General features: G+C 46.1%; 1 protein-coding gene across 1 annotated transcript in view; it reads left to right on the top strand.

Moving 5' to 3' along the window:
• LOC8033273 (trichohyalin) overlaps positions 1 to 27,652 on the top strand; it is a 118,475-nt gene that overhangs the window by 49,670 nt on the left and 41,153 nt on the right. Inside the window, exons 2-3 of the mRNA XM_040499213.2 lie at positions 24,619 to 24,771; positions 25,514 to 25,610. Coding sequence (XP_040355147.1) covers positions 24,619 to 24,771; positions 25,514 to 25,610 — 250 coding nt within the window. The remainder of the gene's footprint in view (positions 1 to 24,618; positions 24,772 to 25,513; positions 25,611 to 27,652) is intronic.

The following is a 27,652-nucleotide window of genomic DNA, read 5'->3' as shown; positions in this document are numbered from 1 at the left end:
CAATAAAAATTATCTAGCTATACACTGTTTCACCTTATGTTGTACCGCAGGAAAGGCTGTAAGCGCGAGCTCCTTGCTCTGGGGCAGACATCGGCGGCACAAGCTCTCGTACACCAAGGGCAGCTGTCAACGCTATGAGCACGCGCTTCCAGCCTTCGCTGCGGTACAACATAAGCTGAAACGGAGTATAGTGTTGCGCGTCTTGGTCGTCTCGGTTCTTTGTTGGCTTATACCAAAACGTAATCGACAAAAGAAGCTGCTCGAAGCTCTGTACTTTTTTCACCTATTACGTCTAAGCTGATTACTTTTTTTTTCCGATTATATTTATATTTTGTTACGAGAGCCTCGCACACTAAGTCCCGAGTGTGCGATGCAAAATGAAAATGAGATACCCAGAAACCCGTTGCAGGTGCCCTCAAGTCGCTGACGCAAATTTTGAGGAATGTATTTGGAAAGTATTTGGAGGAAACCAAATACATTTGGTTGTATTTGTATCTTGTATTTAAATGCTTTTTTCAAAATGTAATTAGATTTGTAATTAAATACATTTTTGACGAAGTATTTTGTATTTGTATTTCGATACATATTTGTATGTATTTTGCCCATCCCTGGGAAAAACTAATGTCGGAAAAACGCGCCGGATCACGACGAATTCACCGTGCGTGATCAGCTGGTCACAGCAAATGCACAGAGACACCCCGTGACTATGCAATTTTTGCACTTTTTGATTGACTGAGTGTTGGCTGCGGAGTATAGTACCGCGTCGCGCTGCGTCCGAGAAGACGGACTACACTCCGTGCACACTTAAGCTGAGACTAGAAGGTCCGCCTTCAGCGCGATCTGGCTGACTTCCGCGGTGTTTAGGTAGCGCGTGCTTCCGCGTTCACACTTAGCTTAGCAAGAGCAGAAAGCTCGCGCTGAAGGCGGAGCTTCTAGTCTCAGCTTAAGGTTGACGGGAGTATACTCGAATACATGTCAAGTTCACCATATTAGCAACTTCGTTTCTTTTTACGCTCGAGCGTCAGTGACTGGTCACAAGGGTCGTGCTTGTGAACATAAAGAACTCTCGAAGAGTACCGCGGCCTCAGAAACGCTCAGTTAAGGTTTTGTCGGCGGACAAACATCCGTCTTTGTCACGCAAGTAGTATTGGACTATACGAGGGGTAAATGCAAACACAATAATCGTTTTTTTTTTTTTTTTTTTTTTGCTGTTTAAAAGTTTTTGTTTAATATGTTAGGTTAGCGCCAGCTCGCCCGCTGCCTCAGCGTTCCCTCGGCTATTAATCCTTTCTGGTGCTTTACTGGCGAAACTGCTACGAATGCCAAAGTCGCGTACCGCAGCTGTCCTTTGCGGTTACGAGCGGACCCAGTCGGAGCGAGTTTCTTCGAACGCGTCGCCGGGCGTTGTTAGCGCCTCGCAGGAAGGCGATCGTCGATCCAATTACCGCGCTTGGCGGGAGCAGCGAAGACACCAGTGCACACACGGACTGGCGTGCCGAGATGTCTGCTCCGCGTTTTTAAAAAGACCGTGAAGCTGGCGGATAGCGTTTGGCGCTTTGACAACGAAACCCGATAATTATACGATGCATAGATGTCAGAGGTCTTCGAAGCGGCTATTCGCTGCAACGAGATGTTTTTCTTTTCTCGCTTCGCTTTTCTGAGACTTACAGCGCCTTTGTGTGTAACTTCTTACACGCGGTTCACTAGTCGCGAACAAGTAATCTTTTCCGAGCATGCTTCGTCGAGGTGTCGGGCCGCATAGCCGGGAAACTCTGCATCTTAGGAGGAAAATAAACGCGAGCCTCATAAATTTGCTTTTACCATGTTGCGAACGCTAGCACATCGATTCGGCACTAGAGTCCTCGTCACCCGTAGATTTATATTGGGAAGAATGTGCGAGCGAGTCACCAACCCAGAACCCCCGTTTACACGCAGAAAAAAATACGCGCAGTGCTTTCGGACCTGCACGATGGAGAAGGTTTACAGTATTCCTCTTGCGTGCGAAACCGAGTACACCGGTCAGACGGGGCGCTGCGTGAATGACCGTCTCCGCGTGAACATGCCGAGGAAATCTCGTCTCTTCTTCTTCGGACTCCGTTAATCCAACCAGTCGTGATTCGCATAAAAACTTCCGCTCGTGCACCCCTGAATTTTCGGAAAGCAAAATCCTCGGAAGCCTGTGTCGTCTGTTTTTCTTCCCTGTCCCTCGTTCGTTATCGTAAATTCGAAACCAACACGCTCAACCATCTACACAAATCTCGATTCGGCATGGAAATCGTAGTCCCTACAAATTAAATCTTCTTTCTGAAACCTATCCATCCCTTACTTTTCTTTTTTTGCGATAAGGAAAACGTTCTGTTGAAAGTCGAAAGGCTGTGTTGTCTGTTTGTCTTGAATGTGCCTCTTTCCTTATCGTAAATTAGAAACCAACACGCTCAACCATCTACACCTTACTTTTCTCTTTGAGATCGAGAGATTCGGAATTCCCACGAGGCGAGAGGGTTCTTCCAAAGACAGAAAAAAAGACAAATTCCCGTTCCTTCTTCTTTTTCTCCTCCCCTATGCACCCTTTCCCTCTCTTCCCCTCCTTCCCCTAGAAGGCGCCACCCGTTCTCAGGGCTTCATGTAACGGTGACGTCTCGAATGACACACAGCAGAGCCCAGCATCGGCCGTGCACGCAAAGCCTCCTAGCAAAGCCACGTGGCTTGTCTCACCTACCACCCTCCCTCCCTCGCTCCGTGACGCTCCCCGGTCGAGTCCGGGAGGAAAAGTAAAAGCAGCAAATGTTGTGTTTCAAGTCGAAAGCCTGTGTCGTCTGTTTGTCTTCCCCCTTTCGTTGTCGGAAAAGAAAAAAAAAAGGATGCTTGTTTTACGTTTTGTAAACGTGGACGATTTATTTTCAACTTTATATAGCCAAGTAAAAGAAAGCAGAAAATTATAATCCCTTTGAGCAAAAGCCAGCGCCCCCCCCCCCTTTTTTCCCCCGTTTTTTAGGCGGTTATTTCAGCCGTTTATTTTTAATAAATGAGATAAAAATAACCCATCATTTTTTTTTCTCATTTGATTTATCGCCACTTAGTCTGGGGAACAACCGCAGAAACTAATCTACAAAGAATATTTTTATCACAGGAAAGCGTGTTAAGGATAGTGTGTAGCATGTACTATGATTATCATACTGATCAACTTTTTGAACAACTAGGGGTATTATAACCATATGAACATTGTTGTTATAGACTTAGTGTAAAATGTAAACAGGATCAACACGAGACAAGTAGCTTTTTGTTATCATTAGCACATATCAGAGTAGAAGTTCCAATGCATTTCACCCGTCACCCAGGCTTCTGGGTAGTAGAAACCTCGCGTTCAGAGTATGACCTTCCATTGATTAAACGGACTTTGCTAACTTTATTAGCGAGACTTATGTATTCAGGTATCGAAGTCATCCTTGTTTTTCTGCTCGTTTTTGCCATCCGCCATTGCTGACTTGCCCCGATAACATTGTTTGTCAACGTAATCAAGTTCTTTTTCGCCAAGATTTAACTACTTTTTCGGACCCTTGTTGCATGTCTACTTAAGTGTGGTTGATTTTCTTGTTTTTGTGCTCTGTACTTTTGATTTATTCTGCTTCGTAACCCCCCCTTTAGCGAAAAGTAGCTCAATTCTAGTATACTTCTCCTGTGCTTATTATGCATACTACCCTGTAATAATTTGGTGTTAAATTGGCCGATCTCTCGCCGATAATAAAAGCATACCATTAGTATGCTCGCAGCTCTATTTCGGAATAGTTTTCAAGACACTCCGTGCAAACTGCTAGGAAAAAGTGAGCATACCTTGGGTGAGATTCCAGTCTGATTCCAGTGATCTGTAAGCTTGTGAGCTCATTCTACTAAAAGGGCACTTGAAGTACCCGATAACGAGAATTTAATATAAAGGCAAAGAAACTATATTAAGTGGTATACTGAAATGAGTATGTAAAATTGCTAGCAGTGGACACAACCTAGTCTCCATCACAGGAAATTGAGGTTTATGTGAATACTGGCAATTTGTTTTACAGAAGGCTCACATTTCAGTATTCCGCTTAATATTCTTTACCAGTACATTTCCATGTGCACTGTCAGAAACGTGGGGTGGAACGATAATGCCCCTTTGCACTATGATAGCGAAGAAAGTATGAATGCATGCACTGAAAGATTTAACGGAGAAACTTTATTTATAAGTAAGTTGATATACACCTTGTATGCATGAATAGAAACGTTTTTTTAGTTTGCCTTGAACCTATCTATACAGGGTTAAACAAATATTTACACTTGTTGTGTACTATATATCTCAAACAGGTTGCTTCTACTGTTACGAAACCTACATTTTCTAGGAAAAAAAGATCACAAGAAAGCTAGCTCATCGCCACCTTTACTATCAGAAAAGGAAAAAAGGTTAGTGGAGGCATTATAAGTTAGTACATGGCTGCATACTTATTGATGATGCCTTCCTCACAGGTTGCAAGCACTTTTATACCGTGTTTTCTATTATGTAAATCTCGTAATGCTGCTCTTTGGTAAAACAACTGCCAACTTGTGGAGTACTAACAGGAAATTAGGCCTCTATTTTTTATAGACAGAATACTTTTCAGTGTGATTTCGCCAAAGAAAGCTGTGAAAAGAAAAACACTCACCACATCGGCTTTTGTAATTTGAAGTGGCATGGTGTACAACACTGCTAACTTTGTAGTAGTTGTCGTTTGGTTAAAAAAAGAAAGCTTGTCTTCACTGTGCACTTTTTTACCTGTGCCACTTCAAACAACAGGTAAGAGAGAAAAAGCTGGAATGCCAGCTCCTTCTTTTCTTCTGCAAAAACGGTCCTTTAAAAGACCAAGCGACACTGAAAATTCAAGTAAAACCTTTCAGTGTCGTTTGGTTATAAACAAAGTTTTTTGCAATAAAACGCTCTTCTCACTCGGTGCTTGTTATAAATGTTGCCTTCATACAACAGAAAAAAAGAAAGTAAAAGAATTCGACGAAAATAATCCCTGGAGAAGGGGAACAAGAGGGACAAAGGACAGGCACAAATCTCCAAACACAACTAGGTGACTGGTGCGCGACCGAAAAAATCCGCCTGGCCCGGGTGTCGGACACGGGACCTCTCCATTACAAAAATGCACCTTTGCATTTAATTGCATTTTAATAAAAAGAATTCGCTTTCCTGTGGCGAGCGGAACATTCTTTTTTTTTTTTTTTTTGTTTCTTGAAGTTGCATGATGTACTGATTGTTTTGGTAAGGTTAAATGGCAATTTTTGTAGTATAGTCAGATACAACTTAAGGCCAGGGCGAAGGAAACGAAGGCTGGCAAGGAGGAAACAGGCTGGACGCTAAAGAACGGAAAGGGAAACCTCTCTTCCTCCCTACATTCCATCGGCTTCCTTCTCACCAGCCTCCCTTTCCCTTTCCCTGCTCTTACGTTTTATCTGACTATAGTGTTAACTGCCAATTTTGGCAGTAGTAGCACAAAATTCAACCATTTTAAATGAATGGAAGGGACATTTCAGTGCCATTTAAATAATAAAAAGCTTCACTCCGCATGGCTTCGTTTCTTCTGCAAGGCTGCGTTGTTACACTTTCGCCACAGGAACGACCACACGGTTATAACATTTTCACCCTTGAACTTGCCCATGATGCGAGCTGAAAAGAAAGAACATTCTTCAATCTGCTGTGATAATATAATTCAAATAAACTAGGGAACTTCTACTTTACACATCCTCGTGTCACTGTTCCACTGATGTTCGCAAAATGACATCCCAAAAGCGACCACGTGGGCCTCCACATTGAGGAGAACAAACAGCACCCCTTTCAGGCCAATCAGATAACAAACCTACAATGAGCACAAAACAACAGGCAATGATTGTTCCAACACCTATTTATACTTTATGAAGTTGCTGCATAGGACAAGGTGCAAAAGGTAAATTCTAGACCAGGGATTCTCGAACAATATATATCTTGAACACTCATTTCTCCTGGGAGATATCATGGCCGGCTTGCTCAAACAAGCGTCTCAGCTGAGTCTGGATGAAGGAATGCACAACCGAGGCTAGTACAAGTGCGAAGTGCAATACTCGGTTTAGACCCAGGCACCCGTGAGCTTTAGGCTTGACAGGCTTTCTTTCACTCTGTCTCAGGTGAGACACTGATTCGAGCAAGCCATGAAGAACCTTGCTCTCAGCATTGCGACAATAGAACAGTGCAAAGGCTTATACACCTTATAAGAAATAACAATTAAAGAAGTGGTGAATAAATTTTTGAGGCCATTTTTTCAGTATATAATGGTGCAGTTAAACTACATTCAATGTTGCAGATGACAAAATTGCTTAGTATGCATGTGAGAAATAGGAATATGTAAACACGTTTTTTCCTTGCCTTCTTCCACAGAAGTAACATGTCTGCTTCACAGCCACACTAATGTGATAACAGACGATCTGTCATGTCCCCCAAGCACCCCTGTGGGGTCACATATGACAAAACACCACAGATGGGGAGAGGTGTAAGAAGAGGTCCGGACCTTTCGGGCCACACCCGTGGCTACGTGTCTGGTGTTTGAACGAGCCGAAAGAGGTCACATCATGTCACGGTCGACGGCCCGGCATTCACCTTCTAATCGAAGACGGGTGTACACCAGTTATTGCTGAATGTTTACTCAGTATATTCCAAAGCTTTCAACTTCTGATACCTTTGCTGGCTGCACGTCCACATTCTGTTACTCTTAAATACACAAGTCATCAAAAGGCATTTATTGGGAAGCCTTTGAAAAACCTAAGACATCCAAACGTACTCAAATCTAACATACCAGTTCTGATAAGCCTCCCTGGTGCGCTGGGGGTGCTGTGACAACCGGCTGCTGCAGGGCTCTCACGAGACGAGGAAGCTGTGGCACAAAAAAAAAAAAAACAATTGACAGAAATGCTGAGTAGCAGGCATGCTGGAATATGACTGCTGACTACCATTATCCCACTAAAGTGTCTTCCACAGCAAAATGCACAAGCCACACGAGGAAGCAAATCTGTATTCCAGCACCCAGCACAACTCCCTCTTCAGCACCGCCGCAGAATACAGAACACGACAGGTCATGTGCACAACACCCCCCCCCCCCCCCCCCCCCCCTAGAAAGAAGATACGTCAAGCAGACTGATCTGCAAACTGGAGGTTGCTACGCACCATCAGCTGCACACGTGCTGTTTCTGGGCTTGTTTATAGTTACCATCATGTGAGACTGTTGACGCATCTGGCAATATTATTTGACTGGGACAAAGAACACGGGACGATAGAGTTCAGGCAGCGACAACATGGGTAGTTGGTAGAAACACAAAAAAGGTGAACGACAGTAGAGTGCTGCTAAACACGAAGAAACAAGTTGGGTCGTAAAGCTGGGCAATGGCACGGTCGTCCTCATACCATCTGTCACTGCTGCTTTAGCTTCTCGCGTCGATTCACAACCACCAGTATATTTCGGTCATTGCGCAGTCATTTCAGCTTTCATCATCCACGACAGGAGACGACCCCTAACATGCCTAAGGGCCGAGGATAAAAAGAAGCAAGCTACTGACTTTTGTGTAAATGTGATAAAAAAAAAACAGTTTTAATATACAAAAAAAAAACAGGCCTTCAGCTTAAAACCTACGGAATAAAAATTCAAGCTTCCATGAACAGACACCAAACCTGGTTTTTCAGAAAAATTATAAATCAAGTAACATCTTACACTAAGAGCCAAAACATAGCAGTCTTATTCAACACATTTCCATGCTTTATTATTGTTATTGATTATTTCAGCTTAAACTTGCGGTCATTTCCTTCGTTCAAAGCTCTTTGAGTAGAGAATTATAAGAAAGGCCACACAATTATTCCATAAAACTTTTCACACTTATACATGCAGATTCTTGTCTTTATGAAGCGTTTACGACAAAACCATGCATTAACGACCGGTTGAACTTAGCATAAACGTTGCAGAAAAATAAGGATCTGCCTTTATCTAAGTCAAAACACATAACCTAATGTAAAATTTCGTGCCCTCATGGAACACTAATGAAATGGTTTTGACTGAAGAGAATGACCACAAGGGGTATACTGAAAGAATCAATAACAATGATGAAACATAGAAATGTTTCCCTTTGTAGAGTAAGCAGAACAGAAATTGTAAAGTGTGTCCTCGTGTCTTCCCCTGTTTCCTATTTTGGGTCTCCCATTAATTTTTTGTTCATTAGAACTCCACTGTGTGTCTCTTCTCTGTGTTTTTTTCTTTTCATCCTTCAAAGAACCCGTCTTGAATAATTTTAACTTGTTTAGCCTGTACTTGCTGGCTTGCACCAGGCATGCATCCAGGGTGGAGGGCCATGGACGCCCCCCCCCCCCCCCCCCCCCCCCCTTCATGAGTCATTCGTTTTTCTGGGGCCTCCTCTCCCCCATCCCCCTCATATAGCATCTTGTCATGGGTGCTGCCGAATCAAAATCCTGGCTACGGGCCTAGCTTCCGTCTGTTTTTTTGTTTTGTTCGTTCATTACTGTAGGATTCAACTGTAAGCACAGTGTAAATGCCGAAGAAGGAATAGCGGCATACTATTGTTGGCTAGTGCTGATGATTGGGCCAGTTGGTAGACAATTATTAACAATAAATTGTGATGAATACGGGAACAGAGGATATGAACACAACACAGCGCTGTGTTAATCTCCTCCTTCTTGTCTGTGCGATTCCCATTCTTTGCTTTTAACAATAATACATTTTTAATGATTTTTTGTTTGGTATCATCTGTATAGGGGTTCAATGTAACGACTGACCTGCCATTTAATTCACTTTGAGGGCAGCTTCCCCTTCCTTATGGTGCCATCGTTGAGGAAGTGCAGGGCGGGCGTCACTCTTACTCTTGTGGTGCAGTTCCACAGGTTCCTATTCGCGTCTCCAGCTCGACGCTCGCCCTCCCGCGGCGGAAACGGGAAGCGCTCTAGTGAGGGTCCCCCGATTCTCCTGCTCAGCGGGCATGGCGGAACTGCTCGCGATCATGGCTCGCGAAATGTCGTTTCCGAATGCAAATAACACTCTTCACTGTCCCAACGTAGTGCTGCAGCCGGTATGGGATTGTACAATTACTTACTGGAGAGTTTCAGCATTGCACATAGAAGCAAACGAAAACGCTGTGCGTTTGCGTTAGAGTTGCGTGCCCCACGTTGTGCGTGCGACTCATCGCCATGCGCCATCCGAGAACGCAATTTTGGGCTCCGCGTACGCGCAGTGTGTAACACGCAAAGCTAACGCAAACACACAGCGCTTGCGTTCGCTCGAATACGCAATACTAAAACTCACTACTGTTTCACCGGCTTCCAACGCCAACGAAATGTGCTGCAGTGAGCAGACGTGCAAGCAGATAACGTTCCTTCGAACTGGAAAGGCTGAGATTGGAAAAACGACGGAGCATAAAAATGAAAGTAACTAAATGTTATGAAAAGATCAATAATTAAAGAAATTATATATGTATGTTTTTTTTGCTTTTGGGCATTTGGTCTGGAATGATATTGGCGGCGACTTTGGACGTTTTGCCAATTGTCAGAAGTCGCGACTTCGATAGCAAAATATACTTCGCACACAATTAATGTAATTTTACATGGATTTCTTACATTAGCTTAAATGTTTTTATTGATTTTAGACTTTTGATTACTTGGTAATTAAAAATGCTGCCATTGGCACCAGTGATGATAATTAGCACACTTTGGATTGTCATATTTGTTCGCGCGTTTGAAATTAGATCATAAGCAACAAACTATATTAGAGCTTGAAAAATTACGTATTACATTATGATTTTTATATTATTATTATTAATACAAATCGCAGCAATGTATACCCCCAATTAACATCAAGATCACGAAAATACGCCATTTAACCATAATAGTGTTTCCAAAAAGGTATAATTTTGTTTCCTTTTTAGCATATGAAAAACTCTGACGTCGTTATCAAGGTATACAAAGAGTCAAACACTGGATGTAATATAGTCCTATGCATCACGCGTTTGTATAAAAGCACACACACACACACTTCCAGCTTTTTGACTCGGATTGTCTTTGGGTTGCAACAACCCAAAGACGGATTCCGAGTGAGAAGAGCGTTTATTAATTTATACGTTTTGTGGACATATTGTAAAAATCGGAATTATTCTCTTATACGTGTGCTGGGAATAAAGTTAAACCAATTAATCATCTAAATACACAAAAAAACCATTAAAGGCTCGCATTTCATCATTTTCCACGACAATTATGTGGGCGAGAAAAGGCAGCGAGATCGCACAAATATCAGCACCGATTTTTTTAACAGCTACAAATATTAGCCTGGATCGAACATGTATGTCACAAAATAAAGCTTCCGAGAACAACTTCTTAAACTAACTAATTACGATGTGAGACACATCTTGAGTTTTGAAAGAATCCGAAATTAAGACATATATCGATAAATTAAATCCAAAATAGAGGTCAGTTTCGGTTTCGCACCAGAATTAAAACACGCATCCTTGCGTAAATATTATGCTAAACACCGTTCATGTTTTTAGGATAAGGAGGTGGCATGCGCTCATAACACCCTAGCTTCCTCGTATTACCAGAAATAATTTGGGTCGCTCAGTGAAGCCAGCACACTAGACAGGCTCAACAGCCGGCACGCACCTCCGACCCTCACTATAACCGCCATTTTGGAAAATGAGTGGCGCTACCTATAGTTAGTTGGAGTTGCGAATAGGTTGCAAGTTGCCAGCCAAACTGAGTCAGGCCTGCCACCCTTGCGGGAAATGTCAATTCCACTCTTTTAGATGTCGACACCAACGTTTTGCGTGTACCTGAAAAAAGCTCTAACAGAGGGGAAACGCAATAATTGGTCCTTTTTGAATGCATATTCTTTTGCTGAGGACATACAGAAACGTTTACACTCGTGTGCATTCAGTGGTGCGGCCTAATTTCTGATGAGCATTTTTTTTTATATAACTTCGAGCTTTTAGAGAAAAGATTCAATATAATAGGTCGGACCTAAATGGTTCCTATGAACTCTCCTATACATTTACACATTACCTGATACTTATCATAAAAGCACCAGAGCAAGGTAGGGCTGTACTGCATCAATTACAAATTTGTAACCAATTAAAAGCTGGCATTTATTTATTACTATTGGCTATTATTCTTTGACAGAAAGAATAACTGGGCGAGTTGGTAGGTTGGTAGTCTTTCAACTCCATCGAATATTCAGGTTATTTTCGCATTTTTTCATGCTTCTTAATTTTCTGACTGCTCTGCTGTTTGTAGCGGCAAAACCAAACGTGACATCCAAACTCACTTTATTTACATCCCACAATCGTAAACTTAAAAAGCGTGCCGCTTCGGCATAGGCAAAGAGTCCGCGCGTCTCTACAGCACAGGCACCAGCACAGGCGAAAAATCATGTTGCTCGCCCTTATAACGTTTTTCGCGCTCCCGATTTATGAAGCAAATTGGTGGCTAGAGGCTTTTGGGACCACACGTCAGAACTAGCATGACCTGTGATTGCTTCAACTACCGTCAGAGTGCATTTGAACGCTCCGCAAAAGCGTCGTCGGACGAACGTCGCAGAACGTCGCCCAAAACAGTCTTTCGCTTCCGCCGCACGCGAATCTTTCTCAATCTGCGGAGCGAGTCATCGGTTTTGAAGAAAGTACGCTCTTTTCAAATACCGAAATAACACCGGCCACAAGCATTGTTAGAATCAAGCATGGCTTAGCAAGCACATGGTACACGACAAAGTTTGAAAAAGCGGCGCACTTCGCAGAAACAAAATAACATTGCTCACCGGTGCTCGCAGCAGTAGTCGGTCATGGGCTGTCTGCAACTTGCGTTGGTAAGACGCAGCGTCTCCCAGCTCTCAGTCACCGCTTGCTATTCTTGAACACGCTGTTCGTAAGGAAGACATCTAAAATATCTGCTAAAACGGCTAGAACGTAAAAAGGAAGCGATTCTCGAAGCCTGCGGAACCCCAACGATCACTGGTAAAAGCTGCAATCAAAAGGCTCTTTTTTGCGTGCTTTGAAACCGAAACTAAGCAAATTAATATTATATTACTAATAGTAATGTCACTATAATGTCGTAAAATATTAACAAAAATTTAGTCCATCTTAGGTTTTATCTAAACTTTACGTTTTCTTTTTCAGTGTAAAACCGAAACTATCTTAATCAGCGTTTCGTTCATCGTATACGCCTCCATGCGTGTGTGCGTTCAAACGCCCGTGTTCGTATTCACGTGTGGATGCGTCCGCGTGCTTGTTTGTGCGTGCGTCTGTGCTTGTGCGTGCGTGTGCGTCTGCATGCGTGCATGCGTTTGCGCGTTTGCACGCGTGCGTTCGCGCGTGCGTGTATGTGTGTGTCTTCGCGCGCGCAAGCATATCTCTTTGTGCGTTTTATTGAACTACGCCAGAAAGAAGACCAATTGGATGTCCCTGGACACTGCAATAAACACTAAATGATTTTCATTTTTATTATTATTATTATTATTATTATTATTATTATTATTATTATTATTATTGAAATATGCCAGCGCGAAGTCGAGAGGTTCTTCCTTAGATCTGCAGTAAACTAGTTGATTGATTGATTGATTGATTGAGCTTTATTTTGGCCGGTCCTGATTTGAGACAGATGCCAATCGGCCACTTCCGCAAATAGGGCGAAGATCCGTCTCTCTTCTAAATATCGCGCTTCGAACGTACCTCGAGAAGTCCGACGTCTTGATTGTCTCAATCTCAGCAGTTTGATTACCAATATGGTCAGTTCGATTACAGTATGTACGGTTTGAAAGTTTGCTACAGCCAGTTCAAATAATTTATATTTTTCATGTTTCATGACGGCGATTTCCGCACGTATAGTAGGCGACATAAAACTTATGTAATTTTCAATTGAACACTTTTGCACTTAAAGTGGAAAGCTTAAGATTATACTGTTTTAGACACAGGAGACTCGTACATGACTCCAAGTCCTTAAGAAGATGGTGAATTTTGAAAACAAAAAACCTTTTCTGGTGTGGTTCTCCGCAACTCACCACATAAGTAAAACAAAATCGCAAATAAATTTAAAAAAAATTGCGAAGAGTTTACGTGGAAGAAGTTTTTAGTAGCTGGAACAAATTTAGGCTGAACAGGTGATTAACCTGCTTTAAATGCACGTTTTGCATCTAACAAAAAAAATCAATTATAGATAGAAAAAAAAACAAAAAAACAAGCGTTCCACTTAAACCCGTTCGATCCGCTAAAATTTTCCAGGACTTAGTCAAAATTAGGGGAACGCCAGCCTTGTGCGGAACTTAACTTGTTTACAGGGAGTGCGCTACTTCTACAATCCTAAACAATACTAATGGCGCGCCTAAATTATACTTGAAGTGTCAGCGGTTGCTTTGAGCGTACTTGGTGTAGGCTAGTAGTTATATGATCTAAACATACTTGGCAAGTATACTAGGATCATGGAAAGACCCCGCCATGCCATATACTACTACCCTACTTTTTGTAATATTCTATTACACTCCCTGCCTTATAGTATACTAGAAGTAAGTCGAGTATACTTTTATTACGCACTTTTTCGCTAAGGGCCCCCTTACATAATGCCCCTTGAGGGCGTGCAAAGGTATTTAAGTAAATAAATAGGTATAAGATCATGTAGCACTTGAGAACCTCGGAAATATTTTCTTTAAAAATAAACAGTCATAATGTTTTCTGCTCTGTACGTGAGTCACGGCTTGTGGTCTGGGCGCCGTGGAGCCCGGGAAGGCAGGGAGCCAGCCTTTAGGGGGAAAGCGCTTTATTCGAGCTCCAAGTGTTGCCTGAACCAGCTCCAGCCCAGAACTGCCCGTCTCGTCGATTCTTCCTTCCGTCGTCACGTCGCCTTTCCTTGACGCGCCAATCAGCGCACACCACGGGTAACAAAAATATAACAATCACACAACCCGATAACCCGTCGGCGACGGCGCTGAATCTGCTGCCTCATGCATGCCGCATGCATGACAACGTGTATTACTTGATTACTGTTATGTAATTTGTATTACCGCTCTTGAAAATTTAGCATGTATATTGCGTTATTTTAAGTGTTATATAATTTCTTGTGTATGTAATCTTTGCAACTGATGTGTGACTGTAAGAGGGCTGATGAGCCATCAAGCTGCTGGACAACCTTTTACAGCGAAGCTGTTAAGGGCTAGTTCCCCCAATTTCGTGTCCGCGGACAGCTACTGCTATCTATGAGCGATGGCGGCAACCAGACGAGCGGCTTGTCGGTTGTCTGGTTGCCGCCGTCGCTCATAGATGGCGGCACATGTATAGCTTCGCTGCTCTTCCTTCTTCACCAGAGTGGAAAGGCTGAATTTTTCCTCAGCTCCCGCCATACTTGTACAGTAAAGCAAGCTTATTATAAGAAGTGCCGAGCGAGCGAGCGACCCAACTCCCGAGTCCCCTCTGCAGCACGGCGTGATTTCGAGAACGAACGACTCGGCCGTGACCACACGGTGGCCTTCCTTTCGTCCACGCACGCGCGAGCACATTTGCGTACGCGTTTACGCGGCCGCTGCATTTAACCGGGCCAGAGCCGAGCGACACCGGGCATTCCCCGTGGGGTTTCGCTCCGAGCAAACGTCGACTTTGGCCGACCAGCAATTCTGCGACTGCGACGCGTCTGTCGTTCCGCCCTGATTGGTCAGTTAGCTCGCTTGCACGAGCTGCAGGAGCAGGCGCGAGGTGAGAGGAACAAGCGTGCAACTGCGGTTGCTTCCGAGGTCCGTGCCCACCGAGTGTCGGCTCGCCCGGGGCTTGACCGTCGCCCTGGGCGCTTGGCTGGGCGGTGGTCGCGGAGGGCACCTCCAGTCGCTTACTTTGAGAGCGCAGCTATTAGGCGCCCGTTTCCGGGTTGAGTGGCGTCACCCGCGCGTTGCATTATGGGACGTTTCCTCGCTAAGGTTGACGAGGAAATTGACGTCACGTGACCTCAACACCAACTCAGTTTTCCCACTAAATTTAGCGGGAAAAATGACGTCATGACTTCGTGTCACGTCACCCATGAACAAATTCAGCGGCAGGAGGAGAAGAAGGAGGAAAAAAGAAGGAGAAGGATGAATGAGGAGGAGGAAAGGACGAAGGAAGGGTGAGGAGGAGGGGCATACCCTCCCCTCCGAACCCTCCCCCCCCCTCCTCCTCACGAGCTGCGCTCTACCTTCGCCTTACAGATATTTGTAAACGTATTTCATTTTTTGTTACAATTGATAGCATTTCTAAGCGAACCCTGCGCACTTCAGCGCCCGTGGCCCGGTGGCACGGATCCGTACATACGTACATCAACTACGCGTCTGGGGTGATGTGTCCAACGAACGTGATGTAATATATCAGCTTCCGAACGGTTAATACTGTTATCGAGGGTCTTACGCTCATATCCCTATAGTAAGACATAAACATTTGCATCGCAGTAACGCTACAACACAGGTCGCTGGTTCGTCGCGGGAGGCAAGTCCGCGGGAAATAGACAGCTAGATAAGACAATTATGTGAATCGGATGAGGAAAAATGTTAAGAAAAGTTCCACAACAGTTTCTAATGTGTTTTGTTTATAGAAACGTTTGCGCAGTACAAGACGATGCAAATTGCTATCGCATTTGAACGACAGTCTGGTATCTCGCCAACAATAACTTGGTGGCCGAGCGTGGTAGCGCACAGCACCTTAGTACCAGGCATATCGGCCCGATGCCTGGGTCTAGGTTTCGGCAATCACCTGAAGATATATTTCCCGCTTGCCGGTGGCTTCGATGTAACTGAGCATCTCAGTCGCGTTGTATTGTAAGAACCATCGCGTAATGCGCTTTTAAGATGCCAGGCTAGCGGTTCTACAGCAATGGCTAAGTCGTATTTCTTTCTCTCTCTCTCTATCTCTCTCCCTCTCTCTCTCTATATATATATATATCTTTTTTAAGCTTTTTTTTTTTGTTTTTCGTACAAAGTCACCTCTAAATGACGTACGGAAGTTCACGCATTTATCGCATGTAAAGGGTTTCCCATGATTAATAATGTAATAATGGCCGACGTTCTTAATTTTTTTTTGTCGCGCACATGTTGAACGTTTTGCCGTCAACAACCTCCTTGGCAGAGCACCTGGTGCGACGTCGGAATCCAAAGTGGAACAGCTGCAGCTATCGGTCTTGGGCCTTGCACACAGAAAACAAACGGGGGTGTCCTTCCCACCGTGCCACGAGAAATGTGCCCGTCGTCCGCATATTGCTGGAAAAAGGATCCAGACGACGACCACCCGGACGCTCCGGACGCCAAAGCCAAAGCTTCGGGAAGTCGGGGACATCAGCTGATCGCATTTCGAGGTGCATGTACGGCCCAAGTGGTACAGGAAGCCCGCGTCAGTCAACCTTTTCTGGCTCTCGTTGGCCCCAGTCACAGCGATCTTTGGAGTGCGCTCGACGAATGACAAGGACAAACAATAACGTTTCGTAGTAAATGCGGTCGTCTGCCATGTGACACTGAGCCTCAAAGCGTGGTTCCAGTGATCGGCGGAACCAGGGAGACTCCCTCCCCGGCTCCAGCATTCACACGAACGGCGGGTAGCCGAGAGGGATGTCAGCGTTAGCAGACGTATTTAGCGGCCGCACTCTCAACAAGGGTTCTCGGTGTGCGCTGACGAGTGGAGAGAAAAGTATAATAATGTCTGATTCGCGACGATATGCCTTAACATTTAGCGCAGGTATGGTGCCTGGAACGCGTCTCCGACAGGTGTGTTTACCGCGCCCAAAAAAGTGGTCCCTCGTTTTCCGCCTGATGACGTCATAGAAGTGTCATGCTGTCGCCCGGTTGCGACCTTGGCGGTGTCCCAGCAGTTGTGGTGGATGTAGCAGACGCCTGTTCTGCTGCAGGTCGCTCTTCACTTCGACACTCCACGGAAGCTGCAGCAGCAGGAAGTTGGGACTTCTGGGACGCCGTGATGAAAGCGACACTCGTGTTCGCTCGTGCTTTTCGCCAGTATTTCTACGACCAACCGCCAGGATCGCGACAGGCTACAGCATGACACTCGGCTTCTGTGACGTCATTTGTTGCCACTTGGGGACCACTTTTGATGTATGGGCGGGATAGGACGCTAAACACACCAGTCGGAGACGCGCTCCAGGCACCATAGCGCAGGGGTTCGGAGTCAGCGAAGGACGGGAATGGCAGCCTCGCAACGGTTCGCGTACTGTTGTGTTGGGAGAGTCGGTCTGTTCTCCCGGACGTCGGCGGTTACGGACGCAGTCACCGCAGGTTCCTTCCTCTTCCACTCCCGCGGTGCGTCAGTGGAAGCGAACCAAAAGACTTTCCACTCTCGTAAAAGGGAAACTGGACGTAACAAGGGAACAAACGGAGCGAAAGAGCACGACCGGAACTGCGTATTGCGCCGTGGATTCACGAAGCCCGCCCACTGCAGCCCAGTCCAGTTCAGTTTAGACCAGACCAAACCAAACCACGGCCGTCCAAACAGGCACCGGGGCAATAAAAGCTCACGCATTTACAGTGGAGGCTTTCCTGAAACGGCGATACGCGATTATGGCAGCATCGCTGTTAATGAAAAAAAAAAAAAGCAAACGGCTTTAAAAAAAATAGTTTTTTTTTTTTTTAATGCGTGAATGCAACACAAAGAACGTGGAATCCAAAACCAGTTTTATAAGGAACGGGCTCAGGACGGAATTTATGAATGTCGAAGACGCCTTTGGGTGCCTCGGACGACATAGTTGGTTTATGATGATTTAAAAGGTTCAAATCGCAAAACAACGCAAGGACCAAGAAAAAAACACACACGACACAGACGTGCTCTAACTTGGAAGTGATATGTTATCCCAGTCAGTCAAACCAGCGCACAAGCACGAACGAGTGGAACATGTGCGTAGAATTGTGTCATTTGTAGGTTTTAACTTCAAGTGGAGGCACGAGCGGCAACTTTGCGCATGTGTGCTTGTTTGACTGACTGGCATAAAATATCAATTGCAAGGTAGTGCCTGTTCGTGTCGTGTGTGTTCTTTTCTACGTCCTTGTCTTGCCTTGCGCTTTTAAGTTTTTAAATCAAACACATTATGCCAGGACCTCCTATAGAAGTTTCACTATGCCTGTCAGCGCCGCCGCTCCGGCGCGCAAATCTTACCACTTGTCCCTAAAGCACCGAATCCCGCCTCTCAGCGTCCTTAACGGCCAATAAAAAAATGAAAGACGTTTACAATCCCTTGTAACGGCGAATTAGAGCGCAGCTCTAATTCGCCGTTACAGGGAGAAGGTGTAAAGACCCCCACCACTAACATGGCTGTAGATCGACGTGTGTTTAACGCAAGTCGCAGAAAATGCACATCTCTAGTGGGAGAATCGCGTGTAAATTTGGAGGGAATTTATCGGGGAAATATGTTCCCCTAACTTTAGCGGGGAATTTTTTTTCACTAGATTTAGCGAAGATATTTTCCCGCTAAATTTAGCCGGGAATTTAGCGACATCGTTATCGTCATCGTCATAGTCATCGCGCGGGTATGCCGACGGCGACGGCGACGCCGCTCAAGCCGGAAACGGGCGCCTAAGAGCAGCGCTCTAATAGAAGCGAAGGAAAAGGGACCCTGAGAGCGCGAAATTCGGACAGCTGAGGCCATGGCCTCCTTTATTCGAGATCAAAGGAGAGTTAGAACTCAGCAAGGCATAGGATTGCTCAGTTGAAACACGCCTCACCTCATGTACCACCATGATGAATCGTCGTGCTTAGCGATGTCCTGGCGATCCGCAGTTCCCGTAGCGAACCCAGCTGCGGCAAGTAGTTCGCAGGTGGTTGACAAATTGATCAATTCGCTTGTCCTGGCCTTGCACGCTACCTACTGTGCCAGTCACCGTTTCATTCGACCTTCCAGAAAGTGCCGCGAAACTTTTGGCTACGTCGTCCCTGTAAGAAGAATGCCGGGTTCCGAGTTATCTGCAAAGGCAAACATCGGAGGCTACATCATCAGTGTAGTGAACGAACACTTTGAGTTATGCACGCCTCCCCTGCCGATGTAATATAACGAAACTGAAGGCGATTTGCAGGGTCTTAAAAAAGCACCTGGGTCGAGGACTCCTGTATAGCCCTCTAACGAACAAATTAGTCCGCTCGGCATTCTCAGAATGTTTGCGACGAATATGTTTTCATCTAATGTGATGAACTGGCGAGCCCTTGAGACACTCCTTGGGTTCGCAGTGCCTGCAGTCTGCGACTATCCTTTGTATAGTCTGCCGAACCAACAACGAGGTTCATCGCCGTCAACTGGTTCATCGCATTTGCAGAAAGTTCTTCCGGCCACTTCTAGTCAACTATGCTTTCAATAAAACCGAAAGAAAACAAGAAGAAATGGAGAGCACAAGAAGTTTGTGCGGAAGTATCGTTCTCGTAAGTTTCAAAAGTTGAGGTTCCACGGTGTGGTCTCTAATAACCGTAGAGACACCATCAATGTACTTTGTGTTGTACATACTCATTCGGGAGGCACTCACTTGATCGAATGACGTTTTAGCGAACGCCCACGTTTCACCGAAACGACACTTTAGCGAGTAGTCGGACGCCGGGAAGCGGCGTTTTCGGGTGGGCCAAGTGGGTTCATATTTTTGTAATGAGTTGCCGCCGACTGTCGCCACGAAGCGGCGTAAAGCGCAGCGCGACGGATGGGTTAACGCGCGCCCGGGTTATTCGCTAAAACGTCCATTCGCTCAAACGTCGCTGCTCGCTAAAATGTCATTCGCTCTTGTGATATGGACCCATACACATTCGCAGCTACGATAACTGCGTCGCATACATTCTTCCTCTCTCTGGTATATAACAAGCAGACTGCAGACACTGGCGAGAGGTAAGTATTGACACGAATGGCAGTGATGACTCGATGAATAAGCCGATGAGGAACTGAAAGTTTAGTATGCAGACTTGTGGCCGAGAAAACGAGAGAGAAATAGTGCTAGCGTCGCAGTCGGCGTTACCACAGGGGGTAGAGCGCTGAAGCGAGACTGACTCCGAACCGCCCCGCGGAGCACCTTTTGCACCAACACCTTTTTGCACCCGCGTGGGTTTCTGGAACATTAGGCGTAGAACGGTCGGTGCGCAGAATATTCGTGAGTCGATCAGGCGACAAAGTTCTCGAACTTACGAAAACGCAAAAGAACAAAGAGAAGCGTCCGCTCCAAGGAATCGAGCCTAGTGCCTCCGCGGGAGTTCAAACATGGTAACCATTCGACCACGCACTCGCTCGCTCGGAGACGCGCGTGACAATATCTTGCCCGTTGCCTCCACTAACGCCATTCAACGCAGCGGCATGATTGCCTTTGAATCATATCATATTAGTCGTTAGTTGTTCATACAGCAGGAGGTTAGTCTGTCAGAACATGGCGACATTGTTACCCACTGTAGATAAGCAATTTAGCTAGTGCAGTACGACTGCTAGCCTGGGGTTTTCGACGTTCACCACACGGTATAGTGATACACGACCGCACGCCGGTACGATGCTCATCCAGATCGAAACGGGCAGGGGTGGGGATTGAACCCAGGATCCCCGGGTTCTGCAGCGCGAGCTTTCGCTCCACGTGCTCCGAGTGCCTTTGAACTACAGGGTGCGGCCGTAAAAACTTTCACATTTGGCACGCCTAGCAAAAATCGAATTTCAAACATACATACTTGAAATTGGGCACACGAACGTCATTTATTCCAAAGTTTTTTGCCTATTTTTTTCAGACGTCATCTCTGGAGTAGCGAATTATTAGGAAGATAACAAGAATGGCAGACGTGCATTTCCTATGGCCTATACCCGCCCGTTCGCCGTCTGCTATCTGGTTCGCGACGCCGCTAACAGGTGGCGCACTGAACGCAAACACGCGGGAAACTCCGCACGAAAGGCTGGTGTCGGGCGAGATAATCGCGATAAAAAGTGATTTGAACGAAATATATGAACGATTGTTGAAATTGCCTGTTTCAAGTAAAGTTCTGACAGATCGTCATGCAAGCAAGAAGACACCATAATGCGACGAGATAATTTAATTTACAGCTGCTCGTCTTGTTGACAGTTGCGGGTCGCTCTCGAAGACAGCAAGCACCACTTAAATTAGCTCCTCATTTTTCAGCAGGCTCTCACGTTCACTGACTGGATTCTTCTTTTTAAAGTCTTCTCCACTCACAAAACGATCCGCCCAACTAAAAACAGTCGGGCGTGAAGGCGGGCGTTTATTAAATTCAGTGCGAAGTTTTCGTGGTACTGTGGCCACCGAGTTCCGCTCCACGTACCACTTGACTGCCTGGGCACACTCACTTGCCAAGTATTACGGCATCGCTGCAGTTATTATCAAAATATTTTGATAATAACTGCAGAAGATAGTTCAACCGGGAACGGACCCGTCAACAGATAAGCAGACGACAAAGGAAGACACACGTTCGTCTGCTTTAGAACATATTTTTATTAAACGAGGGCGTCCGCTAGTTTCTAAATTTCAAGTAAAAGGGCATAATCGTTCACATATTTCGGTAAAATCACTTTTTATCTCGATTATCTCGCCCGACACCAGCCTTTCGTGCGGCGTTTACCGCGTTTTTGCGTTCAGTGCGCCATCTGGGAGCGGCGTCGCGAACCAGATAGCAGACGGCGAACGGGCGGGTATAGGCCATAGGAAATGCACGTCTGCCATTTTTGTTATCTTTCTAATAATTCGCTACAGTAGAGTTGACGTCTAAAAAAAATAGGCAAAAAACTTTGGAATAAACGACGTTCGAGTGCCCAATTTCAGGTATGCACGTTCGAAATTCGTTTTTTGCTAGGCGTGCCAAATGTGAAAGTTTTTACGGCCGCACCCTGTATATGGGGTTGATCCTTTTTAGGTCAGAGCGCGAGGTCCGGATTCAGGGGCTTCTTCGACAACAAGATTCTAAAGGAGCAACCGCCGCTGTTTGTACTTCTTGAGTTCTGACATACATCCTCACAATATTATGTTTGATTGAACGTGTGTTCTACGAAAATGCCGTCAACTGCTTTCCTTCTTTTTTCTTTTTTTTTCAAAATAGACAGTTTTTATTATTAGGCCTCCCGATTCAAAAGTTAACATGACACGTCTAGGCTCAGGTTATTTTTCACTAGCGTTCTAATCCGTCTAAAATCATTTTGCAGCCCGTGAATTCTTTCTATAATTGATATGTACAGAGCGATAATGTCGGACGCCTCGCAAATCAGCCACAGTCCGCGAGATGAACGCGAGCGACCGCCGAGGGTGACTCGCTTTACCGGCAAGATAAGCGATTCCCTGGCGTGCATGCTCCCCGCGAGACGAAATACTTTGCCGCATACACTTGCGCTGCTTAATGCCGCCTGCCGGGAGCCACGCGCACGTTTTGCCGGCTGCCTTCGTATCGCGCGCGTTCTGTGCTGACAGTCATTGTGCAGCTGTAGTGAAGCGTAAAAACATTTTAAATTCGCGCCAGAATGAGCCGCCATTGCCGACCTTCTCTTGTTTTACCGTGGTACCGAGCCACTGGAGCGGACGTCGACGATCCTCCGCGAAGGCATATGCTGAGGAGAAGAACACAGTAGCATCTAAGGTGGCAATGACCTCTCATTCTGAGGTAATGATGAAGCGAAGCGAACAGAGTAAGAGGAAACAAAAACTGAAGGTCGGTTATGGCGGCGCCCATGCACGGCTATACTGAAAAGCGTCTATATGGGTGTACTAGAATGGGATGTGGGAAAATAATTGAAAACGAGCGTGTTGTTGAATTGATACGAATACTTGAAAGAAGAAAACATCGAGGACGAGGACGAAAACAGGACATCTTTTGAAAGAAGTCCTGTTTCCGTCCTCGCCCTCGATGTTATATTCATTCAAGTATTCGTATGTATAGGAAAACCGCGGCCTTTTTTCGTAGGGCGTTGTGGTACCTCCGCGCGTTGATACCACTAAGGGTAAATTTGGCGCTGTTCGTAGGGGCGCCGTACGCGGTCGAGTTGCTTCGCAGCAGGGTGTACTAAAACGCCTTATCTTTTCTAGAACCCTTCTAGAACACCTCATCGGTGGCTCCTGAAGCTGTCGGGGTTACGGTCGCATCGGTGTTTACTCGGCGTTCTCGTGTTGGTATGCCATGCCTTCCACAAAGTAGAAGAAAACGCAATGCTGGTGTTTCGTCACGGAGGGCGATGGAGGATGCAAATCGTGTGGGGATATGCTATCCCCTTTTGAGCACCCACAAACTCCGGCACGTTTCAGAAGTGGGCCCGCGCGATCCCTAGGCGGACAATTCTCTCGAAGAAGAGAAAAAACAAGCCTCTCGAAGAATTGCTTAAAAAAAAAAAAAAAAAAAAAGCTCGAGGGACACCTGAGCACTTACGATTTGTTAATGCGAACGCATGAAGGTCGTTCTTCCGCCCCCTTAGTTCGTCTCCGGTATACTGGCGTGGACGGCCACGTCTCGGCCGTGGAGCTGCTGCGGAGTGTGCCCGAACGCGCTCTGCCTCGCTCGGCGGCCAGACGCTTCGTTTCACCGGCGCGATGACGGCACGGACCCGCAGCGCCATGGGGTGGTGGTCCTTCAAACTGACGCGCGGCAGCCAATGGGAGCCTCGGAGCCTATCCATCCGATTTCGGCTTCACCTGGTTTCATTGGGAGAGGGGAAACTAGGTGTCGTTTGGCCCGGGCTTTTGCGCGGCTTCAAAGGTGAGGGCCATCAGAAAGCGGCTTCACTTGGCTCCATTGGGAGGAAGGAGTTCAGGTGCCGTTTGGCCCGGTTTCAAAGCTGGTGACGTCGGCTCGCTGCATGGGATAGTTAACGTTTTCGCATTAAAAAGAAAAAACGCGACGTTGATAGCAATAACAAAAAATAATACTCGAAATGTTTGGTAGGTCGATGTAATCAAGTGCTGCAAAACACAAGCAATAGCCCGAGATGTTTACGGCACCCCTCTCCAAGGCGCCACCTTGCGGCATCCGCGCACACCGGGACCAATCCTGGGCCTTCGCTTTACGCACCACCCCTTCTAGAACGCCTTAGCGTATGTTGGAGGCTCTGCTTAGACGATCCCGATGGCACCGCCGGTATCCCGCCGAGCAAAATCTGTACACTACCCAGACACCCGAACAACATAGCGCAAATTGCGAAAATATGCCGCGTCCAAGGTGGGGGCTCCCCCATTCCTCTGGCACGTATACGCCAGCGCGGCTTGGCGCAAAAACGGGAAGTTGTTACCACTTGATGCGCGCCCTGGGAAGAAAATGGAGGGATTTCTTCCCCGTGCGAATAATTAGAGCTGCAGCCTCACTATAGTCGTGCATTCTAGAAACGAATCGCAGCAGACACGATGACATCTGCAGTCACGCCTCAAGCACGTTGGAATCATGTTTGCTTCACACATGAACATGTCTGCAGACAGTTTCTGTAACCGTGACACAAGGAAGGCCTCGGAGAGTGACTGTCTTCTGCAAGATGTATTAGCAGAGTGGCCGCGGATTTGTGCTAATACTATTGATAAATCACTTTACGAATCTGTTTCGCTTGGCACGTACCCCTGTTTCTTTGTTTGCAGCAAAGTTAACGTTCCCTCGTGGTCTCTGGACTCGCAGAAACAGGCGTCGCTGATTCGGCAGCTGGAGGAGGAGCTTCGCATGGCGCACATGCGCAATCCGGACGCCGAGCTGCGGCAGCACCTGGACGCCCTGTACGCCGAGAAGGAGCACATGGCCAAGGAGATCTTCCTGCTCAGGGAGACCATAAAGGTGCGCCCCATCGGACCCCGATTGGGCCGCTCATCCGCCCCGATCGGTCGCTGATCGGAGTAGCTCCCAAGAAGATCAGATAGCGAGTGAGGTCACGACAACCGCGAGCTTTCTTTTTTTTTTTTCCAGGCGCGGTTGGTATGGACGCGGAGCATACGAAACGATTGTGTCGCCACCTTTCGCGTTCCCTCGAAAGCGAACCTTCGCTAAATTGCGTATGTTCCCGAATTGAGTACACATCGACTAGATATGGTACGACGAGATTTATTATTATTATTATTTATTTGTTTCGACTTTAGTTGCTGATGTCACGGCACCGGCCATCGCGGTGGCCTTGCTGGTGAGCGCCTACCTTCTGCGGATTTCCTGTCATCTAATTCCATGTGTGCGATGACCTCACCTCCGAGCCATCTATTTCTTTTTATTTATGCTGCGACTGCCACCAGTGCCGTAACAACAATCTATATTAGTTCTCACATAAAAAAAAAAAAAAAAAAAACAAACAAACAATAGATGTAGTTTTGCCCATGTTTTTGGCTTTTGCAACGTGTACGTACTAATAAGATAACGGCAAGCTAGTCTAAAATTCCCCAACATATATCTCAATTTACCATAAAAAAAGGTAAATTAATAAAGCTCCAAGCAAAAAAAAATATTTGTTTGCTTTTTTTTTTTTTGTACTTTTTTTAGGTGAATATGAGTTTAGTGGTGGCCCTTGACCGTTGAGCGGCCCTCTTCGCAGGAGCTGGAGTTGCGGATCGAGACCCAAAAGCAGACGCTGGCCTCGCGGGACGAGAGCATCAAGAAGCTGATGGAGATGCTCCAGAACAAAGGCGTCGGTGAGTGGCCAAGGGACGTCTCGTGTCGTTCACGGCTGTCGCTCGAGTCGGACGAGAAACGACGAGTCTAGAAGGAAGGGAAGAGGCGCACCGGCCGAAGCGCCATCATATTTTAATGCGAAAGCATTAACTGTCCCATAGAGCGAAGCCGGCGTTGTTTCTAGCAGCAAAAAATGACACCTAAATTCCCATTGGCTGAGCGAAACAACTCTTAAATTCCCATGGGCTGCAACGTGTCATGTGGCTCTATAGCAACGATGTCATCGTTGCTAAGGAGCCAGCCGAACTGCTGGCGGCGCAAGGGAAGGAGAGGGGGGGGGGGGGGGAGGGGAGGGTTATGCGCTGGCCTGACGTTAGGCCTAAATTTTGGCCTATGTTACAATTTGAGGTCTAACGTTGTCAACCGGTACGCGCAACTGTTTGACGTGAGGGGGGACGCGGGTATGCGCTGGCCTGACGTGAAGCGTAACGTTCCGCTTTGAGGTCTAACATCGTCAACCGGTACCCACAGCTAGGGCAATGATGATCAGGAGAGGAGACGTGATTTCAGCACGCGCGACGCCGAGCTTCGCACTCTCGCCGCTGTCTTACCCAGCGGCGCAGCACTCATGAGCGAACCTCTGCAGCGAGCCGGGGCGGTCTGCGCAAAGCACCGCCGCATTCCCTATCGGCGCTGCGGCCTCTTCTGCTCCAATCGGCGCCGAATGCTTTCGCATTCACCTTCCCAGCGTGCTTTTTTTTTTTTTTTCATCGCTAAGCCTAACTTGTTTTACTAAATAAGTTTCGCCTTTGGCAACTGCAGGGTGAAACCCTTTACAATCGAGTATCAAATGTTCAGCCGTCTGGTCCTGCTCGCCACAGGCTGCTCACATTGTATTCATATTCTGATATTTAGCTCTGCACATCTTAGTTCGCAACACTCCCGTCTTAGCCACAAACAAGGATCAGCTGATTGTCGTATATACAGGGTGTAAAAAAAAAATATTTGCACATTCTTTTTTACTAACTAGGCATCGCCGAACGCTCATTCTCCGCCCAAACGTAGCGCCAGAGGTCACAACCAGATGCCAAAGTTTCAGCCCGATCCGGTACTTTATTCAAAAGTTATATGCGATTTTCTGAAAACTTCAATGGGAAAATTGAGCCTATTTTTGCCCGTTTTCGGTTTCTGGTGCCCATAGAGCCCTATGTATTCGAAAACTCCGTCGACCGCCATTTTCCTATTGAAATTTTCAGAAAATCACTGATAACTTTTGAATAAGGCTGAAACTTTGGCATCTGGTTGTGACCTCTAGCGCTATATTTGGGCGGAGAATGAGCGCTCGGCGATGCCTAGTTTATTTTTGCGGCAAAACAGAATGTGTAAAATGTTTTTTTGTGACACCTTGTACTTTTTTTTTTGGTAATATCCACCATGAATAATCCAAATGTCTTCAAATCTGAGCACACCGGCCCCATATTTCTTTGTCTGTTGATTTAAATTTCTTTTAACTGGTGTTTTCTCATTTGCGTTCCTATTACCACCCAAAAATATCAATCTTAAATTTCCAGTTGGCATTCTGCATCTTGTGTCGACACTATTTATGTACAAATGGTTAAAGGCTCATCTTGCTAAACGTCCCTTATTCATTTATCTCAGTCTATCACCAAAATCGACCATACAACTAGCTTCCCGGCTTTTTATTGAGTCCCATGTCGCCTCGTACTCCTTGGTCTGGTGCTTTACATAGGCTCTTAGAGATGGTCCACCCGCACCGCGTCGCTTTATTTCTAAGTCTGCACTCTAAAGAAAAACTGATCGTAAAATAACTCTTGGGGGTTCTTTGACATGTCCATATGTTCCATCATGAAAAAAATTATTTTAGGCCCCCCGCCTCCCCCCCTCCCCCCCTCCTCCCCCCTAAAAGGGTACTTCGTGAAAAACCTATAAGATGTTCTTTTAAGCTCCTTTTCTTATGCGAAAAAGTTCTTCATCGTCCAGTTGCCTTTCTAGTGCGCCAGGGGCGATAGTGCTTGAGGCGAAACCGTTCTTCACGAGCTGA

This window comes from Ixodes scapularis, unplaced genomic scaffold, assembly GCF_016920785.2.
Source record: "Ixodes scapularis isolate PalLabHiFi unplaced genomic scaffold, ASM1692078v2 PGA_scaffold2__306_contigs__length_199485367, whole genome shotgun sequence".
NCBI classification, from domain to species: domain Eukaryota; kingdom Metazoa; phylum Arthropoda; class Arachnida; order Ixodida; family Ixodidae; genus Ixodes; species Ixodes scapularis.
Note: the sequence above shows the minus strand (reverse complement) of the source record. Positions and strands in the feature narration are given on the sequence as shown.